A 17,329-nucleotide genomic window follows, 5' to 3' on the forward strand; every position below is an offset into this window, starting at 1 on the left:
ATAAAAGCCTTGGTTTGGATCAACAAGCCTTTGATTCTTTCGACGCGCTCTACGCCTCCTGAGTCTCTCTTCCCCGATCCCTCTGACTCTTTTCCTCCAGCTCCCCATCTCCCTTTTCCTCTCCATTGTCCAGATACGGGAAAGTAGCAGTTAGCCCGTTTTGGGTTTTGGAGTCCTCTGGGCTCGTAACAGGATGTTTGACAGAAATAGAAACTCAAGTGGTGTAGATATGAAGTATGCACCAATATAAGATGTCTTAATGTGGATATATTTCTGTTTGTTCATAATAATTTAGACTATAGAACTTGGGGGCTGGTAATGTAGATTAAAGGGGTGCAGCAGTGAACAAACTGAAAAAGGTTCAAAATCATAATATCCCATCGGAAAATCCATTATTGCTGTATTTGGTAGGTGGCTGAAGCAAAACCACTTTTAATTCAAGCAGATGCTATGCGAAGAGAACTGGAGAGCTGCCCGAAACTGGAGTACACACCCAATAGCTTGCCTCTTCTCCTCCATCAGGTAACATGATGTCTTCAAATACTCAAGCATGGAAAGTTCTGTTGTGGTTGGAAGGCTGGGACCCTAATTCTTTGTAAAATATATCCCCACTGAACTACTTACTATTTGTACAAACCTCTGCACTCTAGCTTAAACTTTGTAGCTAATAGAAAAAGTGACAGCTTTGTTGATAGCGAGCATAGTTTTGAGGAGCAGGATGATAAAGATCAGTTAGTAAAGTGGACATAGCAATGGCTGATGAAACTTGATTCTGGTAAGTGTGGGTGGACATAAATAATGAGCTAGGGTGCTAAGGGGTGTTGAAGAAAGAAAACTAAAAGCTGCTAGTCTGCAAAGGTCCAACAAAATTTTTTAACTCCTACTGCTCTTCATTGCTCAGCCTGTCAGCAGTAACTTCTGAGACGATTGTGGAGAAAAATGGAGACATCTTCCAAAAAATTTAAAAATTAAAATTTGATTTTTAAAAAGGAGGCAAGATAGCAAAATGGAATTACATAAAACTGTGTTTTACTTTTTCTGATGTGGTCAGAACTACTTGCTAGTGATATATTTATCCATATCTTGGTTGGTTGGGAAATAAGGATGCGGAAAAAATAAATCAAGAGAAAATCCTGGAAATACTCGATAGGTCACGCAGCATCACTGGACAATTGCCGGAAGTCAACCTGAAACGTTAACTTTGTTTTTCTCTCTCCACATGTGCATCAAGGTCTTTTTGTATTCTTTTGAGGGTTGGTTCACTCTTGCTTCATAGATTTTTGTTTATAAAAATTGTTGACTTAATCCCACTGTTTAACAGTCATGTGCTTCATCCATTGCTTCTTCTTTGGCTTGGCTTCGCGGACGAAGATTTATGGAGGGGTATGTCCACGTCTGCTGCAGGCTCATTGGTGACAAGTCCGATGCAGGACAGGCAGGCGCGGTTGCAGCGGTTGCAAGGGAAAATTGGTGGGTTGGGTGTTGGGTTTTTCTTCCTTTGTCTTTTGTCAGTGAGGTGGGCTCTGCGGTCTTCTTCAAAGGAGGTTGCTGCCCACCGAACTAGTGTTGTTGCTGTTTTTCTAGTTTTTTACAGATCGGATCCACCAGTTAGCTCGATGTAAATATCTGCATATGCTCCGGTGGAGAAGGTTTTGTCAGCATACAAAGATTATTGAGCAACTTTATCCTCTCTATATGGTAGGCATCAAATTAAAATGTTAATCTCTTTAATAGCAAGCATGACAGAAAAACCTTTTGGTGCTTTAAGCCACAGGACAGAAAATGCTTAGAAATGTGAAATACATTAATCATTTTAGAGGTGAATATATTATTGGAGAAGATTTTAATGTTACTCAATTGTCAGTAAATCCTTCCTTATAGCAACGATTCAGTACGAATTGACTAGATGTGTACAATAATATTTTTAAATTATGAAATCTCATTAATAATTATATTCATTTTCTCATAGGAAATTGTGTAAAATTTACATATGTGGCGGCTCACCACAAGGCAGGTGAACCGGCCCTGCTTGTAAGCCACGTGGCGGGGCAGCCTGTCAAAATGGCGCCGTCTGGGGTTTCTCTTCCTTCCAGCTTGGGGCTCAGAAACCCGCGCTTGGGGACCACGTGACGCCCGGATGACGTCAGCACCCTCCAGCGCGGTTCTCAGCCAGGCTCGGGCTGGGAGTATAATTGCAGCCCAGCAGCCTGCAATAAACCAGTCTGCTCACTGAGCTCAACCCGTCTGGTTGCGTGTGTTATTGCAGGAGCAGTGTAGCCGCTGCTACAATTGGTGACCCCGACTGGTTCAAACGTCTTTGAACCCATCATGAGTGAGCCTAGGATCAGCGCTATAGCCATGAAATTGCCTGAATTCTGGGTTCAGGAGCCAGAGACCTGGTTCGGCCACGTGGAGGCCCAATTTCACCTCCGCCAGATTTCATCCGACACGACCAAATTCTACCATGTGGTCGCTGCCCTGGACCAGGCCACCACCAGACGCGTGCTGCACCTTGTTCAGCACCCACCCACTGAGAACAAGTATGAGACCATCAAGCGAGTGCTTACCGGGTCCCTCGGACTATCCAGACACCAGCGTGCAGCTCGGGTGCTGCACCTCAACGCCCTGGGGGACAGGTCCCTGATGGAACTGATAGACTAGATGTTCGTGCTCATGGGTGAGCGCAGCAACTGCCCACTTTTCGAGTGCATCTTCCTCGAACATATGCCCGGGGACATCTGCCCGCTGCTGGTTCATGAGAGCTTCACTGACTTGAGGAAGGTCGCCCAGAAGGCCCAAGACTATGGCTCGCACGTTTTTCAGAAGGCTCAGTGGTCCAGCAGGTCACGAGGCATGGACACGGCCATGCCAAGCCTGTCCCTATCGCTGCAGTAGAGTACCCGGCCCCTGCAGGGGCCCCTAAGAGCCTAACCAAGGCCATAGCACCCACTTCAGGCCTCTGCTTCTACCACCAGTGCTGGGGAGCCAAGGCTCGGAAGTGTCGTCAGCCCTACTCATTCCAGGGAAATGACCAGGCTGGTCAAAGTCACAGCTTTCTCTACCTGCGGGACTCAGTCAGCGGCCAGCGGTTCCTCATTGACACTGGAGCTTAGATCAGCGTCATACTGGCCATGGCCATCGAATCCAGGAACCGACCTCCCCTCCGTGCGGCCAACACAATGGCAATCCGGACGTATGGAGACAAGACAGCCCACTTGCAGATCGGCCAACAGAATTTTGTGTGGAGGATCACCATCTCATTCCTTCTGACTGCCATCCTGGGTGCGGACTTCCTCCTCGCTCACGGGCTTCTGGTAGACATTTGAGGTAGGCGCCTGGTGGACGCCTGTACCTTCCAGGCCATTCACCTCGACACCTCCCACTTGGAGCAACCGCAGATGGCCACGATCAGCATGCCCAGATACGAGATCCAGCAGATTGTGGATGAGTTCCCGACACTCCACAAGCCACAGTTCTCCGCTGCCTCACCACACCAAGGGGTGTTCCACGACATCCCCACCCAGGGCCCGCTGGTTGACGCCAAGGCACGCTGGCTCCCGCCTGACAAGCTCCAGGTAGCGAAGGAGGAGTTTTCACACCTGTTGGAGCTGGGGATCATTCGGCAGTCAGACAGCCTGTGGGCCTCACCGCTCCACCTGGTCCCAAAAGCCTCTGGTGGCTGGCGTCCCTACGGAGACTATCGACGGCTCAACGAGGCAACCGTTCCTGACCGTTACCCCATCCCTCACATCCAGAACACTACGGCCAACCTGCACGGTGCGAGTGTCTTCTCCAAGATTGAAATGGTGTGCGGATATCACCAGATCCCGGTGCACCCTGAGGACATACCCAAGACTGCCATCATCACCCCCTTTGGCCTGTTCGAATTCCTGCGCATGCTGTTCGGGCTCAAGAATGCCGCTCAGACCTTCCAGTGCCTCATGGACTCTATGGACAGGGACTTGGATTTCGTCTTTTTGGACGACATCCTTGTCACCACCAAGGACTGGGCACAACACAAGGCCTACCTACGTGCCATTTTCTCATGGCTGGCTGACTTTGGCCTAACCATCAACCTGGCCAAGTGCTAGTTCGGGAAAGATTCCATGCAGTTCCTGGGCCATAACATCACAGCCGAAGGAGCCACGCCTGCTGCTGCGAAGGTTGCCGCCATCAGGGAGTTCCCATGCCCGAACAGCCTCAAGGGGCTCCAGGAGTTCACTGGTATGGTCAACTTTTACAACCGCTTCATCCCGGGAACTGCGCTCATCATGCAGCCGCTGTTCATCCTCATCGCAGCCAAGCACAAGACGCTCGCTTGGAATCCAGAAGCCTGCTCCACATTCGAGGCCACCAAAGACGCCCTCGCGAAGGCACCAACCTGCATATGGCACTCTTTGTTGATGCCTCTGCCAGCAGCAGGTAAATGGGCATTGGAAGCTGCTGGCATTCTTCAGCCACCTGCTCCGCCCGCTGGAACGCAAGTGTAGTGTCTTCGACCACGAGTTACTGGGCATGTACCTGGCGGTGTGGCATTTCTGCTATTTTTTTGAAGGGGAGGACTTTTACCATCTTCACTGACCACAAACCCCTCACCCAGGCGCTCGTGATGGCAAAGGATCCCTGGTCGGCCCGCCAGCAGTGTTACCTCTCCTTCGTGTCAGAGTTTACCACTGACATTCGGCACAAGGCGGGGAAGGACAATGTGGTTGCTGATGCAATCTTGCGACTGGCCATCTGCGCGCTGTTGCACGGCCTCAACATCAACCAGCTCGCCCGGGACCAGGAAGCTGATGAGGAGACAAGGGCGTTCAAGACCGCCATCGCTGGCCTGCGGTTCTAAGACCTCCCGACTCAAAGCGGTGAAGGCAGTGTGATATCTCCTTGGGCACCCCGTGGCTAGTGGTTCCGCAGCAGTGGCGCAGGCAGGTCTTCCGTCACATCCATGACCTTTCACATCCGTCCATCAGGTCCATGGTCCGGATGGTGGGAGAATGGTTCATATGGCATGGGCTACGGAAGCAGATCGCGGGCTGGGCCAGAACATGCACCCATTGCCAGACGTCCAAGGTGCACAGGCACACCAGGGCGCCCATACAGGAGTTCGAGCATGTCTGGGAACAGTTCAGCCACATTCACGTGGACATCGTTGGGCCCTTACCCATTTCAAGGGGCAACCGTTACCTGTTTATGGCGGTGGACTGCACCACTCAGTGGCCCGAGGCGATCCCGATGCCAGACGCCTCCACTGACTCCTGCTCCCGAGCCCTGTTGCGTGGTTGGGTCGCCTGGTTCAGCGTTCCGGCTCACCTCACCAGTGATCGGGGTGCCCAGTTCACATCTGAGCACAGCTCGCCAACAGGTTGGGGATACAGCTACACTGCACTACGGCCTACCACCTGCAGGCCAATGGACTGGTCAAACGTCTGCACTGCCAACTTAAGTTGGCGCTCATGGCCCGCCTCACCGGTCCCGACTGGACAGATGAACTACCTTAGGTGGTCCTGGGCATCCGCTCCACTCCCAAGGAATATCTGCAGGCGTCATCAGCTGAGCTGGTCTATGGTGCGCTGCTGGCACTACCTGATGAGTTCGTCAACGCACCTCACAATCCCCAGCGGTCGCTGCATGCATTACTTCCTCACCTCAGGGCACGCTTGGACTCCTTTGAACCACCACTGCTGCCCAGACATGGCACCCACCCGACTCACATTCCTGGCGAGCTGTTTTCCGCGGAGTTCATCTTCTTCGGCATGGCCCGACCACGGCACTTCTGCAGCGACCGTACGAGGGGCCATACAGGGTTACACAGCATTCTGGCTTGATGTTCACGCTGGACTTGGGTGGCAGGCATGAGCTGTTTACCATGGACAGGATGAAGCCAGCGCACCTCAATCCCACTGAGCCCATGGTCATTGCCCAGCCCAAGAAACGAGGCCGCCCGGCTAAAAAGGACATTGACGCCGGTTCTGGGGGGGGGGGGGGAGGGCTGTGTGGCGGCTCACCACAAGGGAGGCTAACCAGCCCTACTTGTAAGCCACATGGCGGGGCAGCCAGCCAAAATGGTGCCGTCGGGGGTTTTCCTTCCAGCTCGGCTCAGAAACCCGCGCTTGGGGACCACATGATGCCCGGGTGATGTCAGCGCCCTCCAGCGTGGTTCTCAGCCAGGTCCGGGCTGGGAGTATAAGTGCAGCCCAGCAGCCTGCAATAAACCAGTCTGTTCACTGAGCTCAATCCGTCTGGTTCCGTGTGTTATTGCAGGAGCAGTGTAGCCGCCGCTACACATGCTACACTATAAGGGGGTGGCATAAGGGCAGAGTTCGAGACCTTCATTTCCACTGATGTTTGTCTTTTTAACAAATGACACAGTGCTGATGCCTTGTAGATACTTTTTTAAGTACAAAAATCTCAGTACATTTCAGGACCTCTTGATGTTGGATGGAGGCCAACTTTGTTTTATTCCTTTTATAAATTTATACTAAATCTTGCAATTCTTGTGGATTTGCTCTGTTGAAGGGAGCTCAAAATAACTCCAGAAATAAATGCTGATCAACTAATTTAGTACTGGCTTTTTAATGATGCTATTTGTAAGACATAGAACTCCATGGAGTTGAGAGTCCATAGGCTGGTAAAGCAATGCATGCAACTTTCTTGTTGCTTAATTGGAGTTATTGATATACAACAACATTTAATTTTCTCTCTGGAACATGGAAATATGAACTTGGAGCTTGTGTGAAAATAAAAGACATGAGTGTTCGAGAATATGTATATTTCCTGATTGTACAGTATTATCAGGAATTCAAGCAACCAGAAGCCTCAAGCAACCGACAAAAAAATTGCAGAAAATAAATAGATAAAAAATATGAAAGTTTAAAATTGGCACCTCTAGCAGTTAGTCCATGCAATATGAAGCAACTAAAAAATTCACTTATCTGGCATTTACCAATCTCCATAGGTGCTGGATACCAGGGGGTTTTACTGTACTTGCAGCTGGATGTAAACAGGATTCCGTGCAAAGAAGACTCCCTTGACTTGGGTAGTATTATACTGTCTCAATTAACCTTTATTATTTACACATTTCAGGAACAAATTTCTCATATTATGAAGGAGCATGATGACTCTGTTCAAAGGGCTCAAAGACTTTCAATAGCGCGAGAATGCTTATTAGCAGAAACAGGAAATCCCAGTAAATGTGTGACCCAGGAAGATATAGTTATCTATCTGCAGTGGCTGGTATGCCATTTTCATTCTGTCACAACTATTCACAACTACTTGAGGGTAAGGCATTACTTGTACTAACTATTTTACTTGTCAGGACTTCTATTATACACATCAAGTGTCCTTCATAATGTTTGGGACAAACTAATTTTTTCCTTTATTTGCCCTTGTGCATCACAGTTTAAAATTTGTCATCAAACAATTCACATGTGATTAAAGTGTGCACTCCAGATTTTATTCAGAGTTATTTGTGTACATTTTGGATTGACCTTTTATTGCATAGTTCCCTCATTTCAGGGCACCATAATATTTGTGACATAACAATGGTATATATTAAAGTAGTTTAGTACTTTGTTGCATATCCTTTGCATGCAATGACTGCTTGAAGTCTGTGATTCATTGACATCACCAGATGCTTCTCTGAAGATGCTCTGCTCTGCCAGGCCTCTGCTGCAGCCATCTTCAGCTCCTGCTTGTATTGGGGACTTGTCCCCTTAAATTTTCTCTTCAGCATATGGAAGTTATGCTCAATTGAATTTAGATTGGGTGACTGACTTGGTCATTCAATACTTTTCCAGTTTTTAGCTTTGAAAAATTCCTTTGCTTTAGCAGTATATTTGGGATCATTGTCTTGCTGTAGAATGAAGCATCATCCAATGAGTTTAAAGGCATTTGCTTGCAATTGAGCAGATAAGATGTATTGTATACCTCAGAATTCATTTTGCTCCTGCCATTATAGGTTACATTATCAATGAAGAGAAGATATTTTGTATACCTGAAACAAGGGAACTAAGTATAAAAAATGATGTAATTTCTACATAGACAAACCAAATTGAATACAAAAAATACCTTGTATAAAATCTGGAATATGCTCTTTAATTGCACATGAATTGTTTGATTACAAATTCAAAACTGTGGAATACGGGCAAATAAAGGAAAAGAAGGGCTTTGTCCCAAACATTATGGGGAATACTGTATGTTCAACTGGGATGTATTTGTAAGAAGTGAAGGCGTCCTATTTATTTTTGTCTAAGCCTGTTTTTTCATTATAATTACTTATTGGGTTTACATACAATCAAAATATTTGCTTGGTAAAGTTCGAGTAATGATATGAAACTTTTCACTAATTGCCTTCACAAATGTCATTGATTATCAGATATCAATGTGAGTTTATTGACATGTACATAACATTTTCAGTGCATTTGTACATTGTAATTTTGGTGCAGCCCAACAAGTAAACAAGATACATGAACTACAACAGTAAAAATTAAGTTGCCACCATATGTAAGATAGAAAGGGAGATACAAATAATCAAAATTTAAGTAAATATTTACAGTTGTTATTGCAGAAAAAACCATGATGTTTCAGTTGTGCAAACAGATGAATTGATGGTCTAAGCTTGGTGATCGTTAGTTTTCTACTGTAGTGATCTTCAGGACAAAACTATGTTCAAAAAAGAAAATATACTCTGCTTTCTGAACATGTGGCAAGGTACTTGGGTGTTAACCAGATTGTTCCTCACCTTTGAAGTGATATCGTAATGGCATGGACTCGTGCCAAAATTCTCAAGCCTTGATGATGATGATCGATTTTGGCACCCTCATTTGTTTTATATTTCAAGTGGTGCAATGGCCAGATGTGTGGTTGAGTTAGAATTTTATCTCGTGAAATGGAACTTCTTTCAATTTTACTTTCAGCTTCCATAATTCCTGATGTTATCTTTTCTAGACAAGTGATACACTGCAGTTCTGGTCACTTGTCATTTAACCTTCAGCCTTGCTCCCATGTGACCTCAGTCCTCAACCTCTTGCTCTGTTCCATGTTGATTGAAAGAGGAGCATCTAATACTACACTGAGTTCATCTATTTAAGCTAAAGAAAAGTTTGTTCTATTTGCATGGTCTTTATACCCTCTTGTTTCTTTACATGTCCATTGTCACCATTCACCTTATCATCCTGTTTCTCATTTAATTCTTCACATCTTGCACCCTATCACATCCCTCTCCTTGTGATTTGTTGCTCCTTCTCCTACTCCTTAACCTGCCTTTCTTTCTTAGTCCATTCATCCTCTCTTGTCTCCACTCAACATTCCCCTTTCCTCCCCTCTCCACTTTCTGCAGAGACCACACCCTCAGTGACTCCCTCGATCACTCCTCTCTCCCCACCAATTATCCCATCTTCATCTACTCCTGTGTAGCACAGTACTCTATTGCAGTCGCACCTCCTCCATCACCACCATTCGGAGCTCCAAACAGTCATTTCAAGTGAAGCAACACTTCATTTGTGGATCTTTAGGAACAACATTTCATCTTCCATCTGGGAACCCTCTAACCGGATAGTGTTATCATTGACTTATCTGGTTTCCATTAAATATCCTCCCCCCCTCCCCCGCCCACCCCATCCCCTTGTTGTCTTTCCTCTAGTTCTCTCTCTCTCTCTGTCCCATTCACAAAGCCAATTCTCACCTTTTTTATTATATCTAATTAAGTTTTGACCTTTGGTCTGAACTCCTCTGCCTCCCATTCTTCTCCCTTTCTCTTCTCAGTCCTAATTCAGATGCCTGTCTGCTTTTTGCTTATACCTTGAAGGGCTCAGGCCCAAAACATTGGTCATATATTTTTACCTCCTATGGAGACTGCGAGGCTGGCTAAGAGGCTGGCTGATCTCCTCCTGCATTTTTGTGTGCTTTACTACAATCACAGCTTCTGCAGGTGTCCATGTTTTACTCCACACAGTGAGACACATTCCCTTAGTTCTTGCCATCCCTTCCTTCTTGCAACCTAAAACATGTTTGCATATAACTTTCTTCGGTTCTGATGGAAGATCACTGATATTTTGTTAATTCCTTCATTCTCTCTTTACAAACAGAGGCTACAGGTGTTGTGACAGAATATGTTGTGTTTTATATTGTATAGAGATATGATTTTGGGAAATAAATCGGGGCAAGATTTTTAGTGTAGATCACATACGAACATTTCAGAACAGATCTCATTTAAAATACTGGAGCTCTGCTCAAGATTGATAGGCCATCTTTGAGGGCCTTTGCAAAGGCTTTGGGCAGGGCATATAGAGACTTCACTAATGGATTGTTGTTTTGAAAAGCAACAGATGAAAGAACTTGTCAGAGCTGCAGTCTGTCTGAGAGCTGCTTGTTGTTCTAAGAGGGTCATATGGATTTGCAAGCAGAGAGAGTAAAACAGGCTTTTCTCTGTGTGTATGTGTGAGAGAGAGAAAATTCAGTCCAGCAGCAGCTGCTGGGACTGGAACAGCTGGAAAGTTTGTGGTGGGGGGAACATTTTGAAGACTAGTTGTGAGTGCTTAGTTCAACCTGGTCAAAACCATTGTGGTCCATACAAGAGGAGAGGACTAGCTGCCTAATGTTTCACTTGAAATAAGAGAAACAAAAATGAACTCTTTGGTGACCTGAAAGAAAACCCTGATGGGGCAAGTTTCTTTGGCAAGACATTGACAAGGCTGATTAAAAGGGATCAGTTTGTGTTCAGGAACAGCAAATCTCTCTCTGAAAACTGACCAGAATCTTCCTGAGTGGTAACCTTCCAAGCACCAAAGCCTGGTGAACTTCATAAATGTTAACTTCTGTGCACAGTATAAGAATTGCCTGCAACCAGTGAACTTGGAGGAATGAGAAGTGAGAGTAGTGAATTAAAGAACTTTTCTAAACTTACACACAAATTGCATACACATGTGCTTAGAATTAGGTGGTTAAGTTAGGTTAGTTGAGTTAAATAGTGATAAGTTAAAGTTTGATCTTGTTTTCATGTTTAAGATAATTAAAAGCAACTTTTGTTTAAGTAACCATTTGTTTTGGTGAATATCTATTCCTGCTGGGTTTTGTGGTCCTCTGGGATTGTAACAGTGCTTCTGATGTCTTCTAGCCCTTGTCAACCTTTGTTTGGTTATGGCCTCCCTAGGACTCTGGTTAAGGTTTGTGAGCCCCCTTCCCTATGAAGCAGTCAGGTTTGGTTTATTCCATACTTTTCTTCCATCTACTACATTAAAAAAAAACCCACTATTTATGTTTTGTGAGATGAAAAGAAAAACTAGGCTTTTATTTAAAGTGCTGCGGGCCTCAGGGGGTCCTTGGACTCCTATTGAGAATGGGTATTCTGGAACAGGCCCTTTAACCCATGATGTTGTGCTGACCTATGTAAATCTAGAACTATAGAACTACAGAACACTACAGCACAGTAACAGGCCCCTTTGGCCCTTCTAATCTGTGCCAATCCATTTTTTTGCATAGCCCCACTCTCCTGCACCCAGTCCATAGCCCTCCATACATCTTCCACCCATGTACCTGTCCAAATTTTTCTTAAATGTTAAAATTGAACCTGCATTCACCATCTTAGCTGACAGCTTGTTCCACACTCCCACCACTCTCTGTGAAGTTTCCCCTCATGCTCCGCCTAAACCCTTCCCCTTTCACTCTAAACCCTTCCCCTTTCACTCTAAACCCTTCCCCTTTCACTCTAAACCCTTCCCCTTTCACTCTAAACCCTTCCCCTTTCACTCTAAACCCTTCCCCTTTCACTCTAAACCCTTCCCCTTTCACTCTAAACCCTTCCCCTTTCACTCTAAACCCTTCCCCTTTCACTCTAAACCCTTCCCCTTTCACTCTAAACCCTTCCCCTTTCACTCTAAACCCTTCCCCTTTCACTCTAAACCCTTCCCCTTTCACTCTAAACCCTTCCCCTTTCACTCTAAACCCTTCCCCTTTCACTCTAAACCCTTCCCCTTTCACTCTAAACCCTTCCCCTTTCACTCTAAACCCTTCCCCTTTCACTCTAAACCCTTCCCCTTTCACTCTAAACCCTTCCCATGTTCTCTGGTTTGTATTTCACCTACCCTCAGTGGAAAAAACCTATCTACATTTATTCTGTATATCCCCTCATAATTTTAAATACCTCTATCAAATCTCCCATCATTCTTCTACAATCCAGGGAATAAAGTCCTAATCTGTTTAACCTTTCCTTGAAACTCATTTCCTGAAGTCTGGGCAGCTTTCTAGTAAATCTTTTTTAGTTTGTCCTTCCTAAATGCAACACCTCACAATTGTCTGCATTCTTTCTATCTCATTGATATATTTTGCTGTAGTTGGGTGACCAAAACTGCACACAATAGTCCAAATTTTTCCTCTCCAATGTCTTATACAACTTTACAATAACACCCCAACTCCCATGCTCAGTTCTTTGATTTATGAATGCCAATATGCCAAAAGCTCTCTTAACAAATCTATTCACCTGAGTTGCCAGTTTCAGGGAATTATGTATTTATATTCCCAGGTCCCTCTGTTCTACCACACTCCTCAGTGCCTGATCATTCACTGTATATGCCCTTTTTTAGTTTGTCCTTCCTAAATGCAACACCTCACAATTGTCTGCATTAAATTCAATCTGCTATTTTTCAGCTGGTCTAGCTCCCTCTGCAAGCTTTGAAAACCTCATTTGCTGTCCACAACGCCTCCAATCTTAGTGTCATCTACAAATCTGCTGATCTAATTCACCATATTATCGTCCAGATCATTGATATAGATGACAAACAACAATGGTCCCAGCACCGTTCCCTGAGGCACACCACTAGTCACAGGCCTCCAGTCTGAGAAGCAATCATCTACCACTACTCTCTGACTTCTCCTGTCCAAACATTATCGAATCCAGTTCACTACTTCACCATGAATACTGAGTGTCTGAACCTACCTGACTAACCTCCCATGTGGGATCTTGTCAAAGCCTTACTAAAGTCCATGTAGACAATATGCACAGCCTTTGTTAACTTTCCAGGTACAAGATCACCCCAGCAAGATCAGTTAAACACGACCTATCACACACAAAGCCATGTTGACTATCCCAAATCATTTTCTGGCTATCCAAATAGTTGTATATACAATCTTTAAGAACACCTTCCAATGATTTACCTACGCTGATGACAGGCTCAGCGGCCTATAATTTCCAGGGTTACTTTTGGAGCTTTTTTTAAACTTGGGAACAATGTGAGATACCCTCCAAAACTCTGGCACCACACCTGAAGCTAAGGACATTTTTAATATTTTTCCCAGAGTCCCTGCAATTTCTACATAACCTCTCCCAAGGTCCAAGGGAATATCTTGTCAAATCCTGGAGTTTTATTCACCCTCATTTGCTTTAAGACACCAAGTACCTCCTCCTTTTTAATCTGTAAAAGTTCCATAACTTCACTGCTTGTTTTCCTTACTTCCCATGACTCTGTGTCTGATTCTTGAGTAAATACTGATTGTGGGGAAAAAAAATTGATCTCCCCCATCTCTTTTGGCTCCTTACAAAGCCAACCACTCTGATCTTCAAGGGGACCAATTTTGACCCTTATTATCCATTTGCTCTTAATATATCTGTACAAACTCAGGATTTCCTTCACGTTGTCTGCAAACGAAATCTCATCATTTTTGGCCTTCTGCATTTCTTACATTTTTTAATACTCCTCAAGTACCTCATTTGCTCCATGTTGCCTATACCTGTTATGCACCTCTCTCTTCTCCGAATCTGATCCCCAATATCCCTCGAAAACCAAGGTTCAAGATTTAAGAATTCTGCCTTCAAGTTCAATTTCCAAAGTGCATCACTTCAATCTTATCAAAATTGAGATCTATCTACCACTTCTCCACCCAAATCTGCATTCTGTCTATATCCTGTTGAAATCTACGACAGCTTTCTACACTATCCACAACTCCTTCAAGCTTTTGTATCATCTGAAAACTTACTGACTCACTCCCCCACATCTTCAGCCATTTATAAAAATTACTAAGAACAGAGTCCCAGAACAGATCCCTGCAGAACTCCACAGATCACTAACCTCCAGAGGGTGTTGCATCTACTACTACCACCCTTTGCTTTCTGCAGGTAAGCCAATTCCAAATCCAAGCAGTCAAGGTTCCTTGGATCCCATATCATGACTTTCTGAATTAGCCTACCATGGGGGACCTTGTCAAATGCCTTACTAGCATTCCTATAAACCACATCTACTGCCTTACCTTCAGCAATCTCCTCAGAAACACCAATTCAGTTTGTTGAGGTACAGTCTGTCTCCCACAAAGACATGCTGACTATCCCTGAGAAGACTATTCTTCTCTAAATGCTCTTAAATCTTGTCCCTTAGAATCCTGTCAAATAGTTTGCCTATCGCATATGTAAGACTCGATGGTCTATAATTTCCAAGATTATCCCTCTCATCTTTCTTAAAACTACAGTTGCCATTTCCAATCCTCTAGTATCTGTCCTGTGGCCAAGAAGGAGACAAAAATAGTTGTCAAAGCCCCTGCAATCTCTTCACTCACTTCTAGTAATATCTTATCTGGTCCCAGAGACTTATCTCTTTGAATATTTTTAATAAGATCCAGCACTTCCTCTTTCTTAACTTTAGAGTGCTCTAGTACATTTGCCTGTTATACCCTGGCCTCGCATTCACCAAGGTTCCTCTCCCTCGTGAACACTGAAGCAAGTATTAATTTAGGACCTCCTCTGCCTCCAGCCGCACACCCCTCCCTCCCCTTTATCCCTAATCTTCACTCTCCTTATTCTTTAATTCTTCACATACATGTAGAACGCTTTGGGGTTTTCCTTGATCCAACTTGTCAAAGTCTTTTCATGCCCCCTTCTAGATCTCATAAGTCCTTTCTTAAGTTCCATATAATTTATCTGTTTTTAATATTTTATTTAATACTCCATACATGCAGTAACTACAATTTTATAATAAAACAGATATAAATAAAACAAATTGATTATGTTTAATCTGGTATTCATATATGTGAGTTCTTTGACAACACATGGATGAAGGAAAAGGTTCTTTAAAGTTGATGTAAACAGCACGATGAGACATGCCATGATGCTGCAAGCCTCCATTACAGATCTTGCATACACCAGTCTCTTGCTCTGTGTCAGCCCCCTGCTGGCAGCCAAGTCTAATCAAACAGGAACTATAATCAAGGCCTTGCTAGTGACCATACAAGCATGATTATTCTCATTACAGATTACTAAGGATGGTTTTGAAGTTCCATATTCTTCTCATGAGCCCTTCTGATACTTGTTTCCTAAACCTTATGTATGCTTCCTCTTTCCTCCTGAATAGTTGCCAAACTCTCTTGTCAACCATGGCTCCTTTACCTCACCATCTTTTCTCTCATTGGGACAAATCTATCCATGACCCCATTGTCACATTTGTGGCCTGAAATGTAATGTTAATGAAACATCAAACACAAGTTTTATCAGGTAAACTTCTGTGTCTTTATTTTCCAGTTTCCTTTGTTCTCCCGCTTGTGCTCTTATCTCTCTCTCATACCACGTGACTTCCGGTACATCTCATACATATTCATTATCATGACATCCCTCCTTTAATCAGAAATAAACTTTACCTTCACTTACCAATATCCCTCGGAAACCTACAAACATCATAACTAATGGTAATACTATAACTCAACTACTTAAAATTTACTTCCTACAGCACTCATACCTGCACTTCATGATATAAGATTAAATACTGTCCCAAAGTTCTTATTAAAACTATGGCACAAAGTCTTCGTATCGTTTGGGCGCTTCCCGGTTTCGTTTCGGCCTGCCTGCGATATTGTCGTCACTTCTCGGTTGTTCACTCTCAGCGTCGGAAATACTGCTCGCCACGGCTTCGGGTTTTTCTGGCGCTCTAGTCACTTCATCAGGAGTGCTGGTAACTGCCTCTGGAACATCATCAGGTCTCTCAGTTTCAGCATCTCGTATTGGCTTTTCAACCTCTTCGCTCGATGTATCTCTGGACTGGTACCTTTTTTACACCTGATACATTTCTCTTATACAGGACTCCAGTCGGAGACTTGACTGTCACCATACTGCCACTTCTGGATACGACAGTATAGGGTTGATGGTAATAAGGTGTGTCTAGCTTACCACCAGTTTCATGCCTCACTAGAACATTATCTCCTGGCATGATGTCTGAGTACTTGGCTCCACGTTTCGAATCTGTGTACAGCTTTGCTGCACCTTTCTTTTCAGCATCGTGGTCCCTCATCTCCTGGTCGTTTCGGATTTCCTTTATTTCTGGCATTTTAGTGCGGATCTTTCTCCCAAAAAATGCTTCTGCAGGACTCTTTCCAGTGGTTGCGTGAGGCGTTGCTCGATAGACAGCCACATAAGATAGCAATGCTTCTCGCCAATTTTGTCCTTCTGCGTGTGCAATCCTCAATCGTTTTTCAATGGATTGATTTTGTCTCTCTACTTCTCCGTTGGCTTGCGGCCATTTCGGAGTTACTTTATGATGGTGGATACCTGTGGTCCTCATGTATTCCGCCAATGTCTCTGAAATGAATTGTGGACCATTGTCAGAGTATAATGTAACAGGTAATCCATATCTTGCAAATATCTCTGCTAACGCTTGTATTGTTTTTTCAGTGGTTGTGGACTTCAACACCACGTACTCATAGTATCTGCTGTAGTAATCTATCACTACCATAATTGATTCACCCGTTGGTAAAGGTCCAAGAAAATCAACAGCTACGTCGATCCATGGTCCTGTCGGGAGTTGCGTACTCCGGATCGGTTCTGGCGGATTACTCCTACTTGTGATTTGACATCCGTGACAAGTTTTAACAAATTTCTCTGTGTCTTTATCACAACCTGGCCACCATACCTTGGTCCTGAGGTTTTGCTTGGTACCAACAATGCCTAGGTGTCCTTCATGCGCTAAGGATACGATCTTTGGTCTCAATCTTTGCGGTATCACCAATCTGCAACCTCTTAATACACACTGTCCGATGCAACAAAGTTCGTCTCTAATGGGAATGTAAGCCTTGTGAGTACACTTGTCCCATTGTCCACTCTGTATGCATTCTTTTACTTCCCTGAGTTCTGGATCACGTTCGGATTCTCTCTCGACTTCCTTCGTAGTCACAGTTTTCGGTGTCGACTGAATAGCTACGAAGCGTACAAAGCTCTCTGTTTCTGTTCCCAATTCTGACTTGGATTGTGGACCACCATCCTTCACCAATCTGGACAGCGGATCTGTTTTCCCTGCAATGTGGGTTGTAGTCTGAGTACCCATCTCTCTATTCTGGCACATGGTTTGGATCTAGGTGCATA

General features: G+C 44.5%; 1 protein-coding gene across 1 annotated transcript in view; it reads left to right on the forward strand.

Moving 5' to 3' along the window:
- The window catches only part of LOC138737374 (uncharacterized), a 93,977-nt gene that overhangs the window by 20,722 nt on the left and 55,926 nt on the right, over positions 1-17,329 (forward strand). Inside the window, exons 4-6 of the mRNA XM_069888120.1 lie at positions 412-522; positions 1,585-1,698; positions 7,084-7,278. Coding sequence (XP_069744221.1) covers positions 412-522; positions 1,585-1,698; positions 7,084-7,278 — 420 coding nt within the window. The remainder of the gene's footprint in view (positions 1-411; positions 523-1,584; positions 1,699-7,083; positions 7,279-17,329) is intronic.

The sequence above is a fragment of the Narcine bancroftii genome, chromosome 6 (assembly GCF_036971445.1).
Source record: "Narcine bancroftii isolate sNarBan1 chromosome 6, sNarBan1.hap1, whole genome shotgun sequence".
Lineage (NCBI taxonomy): Eukaryota > Metazoa > Chordata > Chondrichthyes > Torpediniformes > Narcinidae > Narcine > Narcine bancroftii.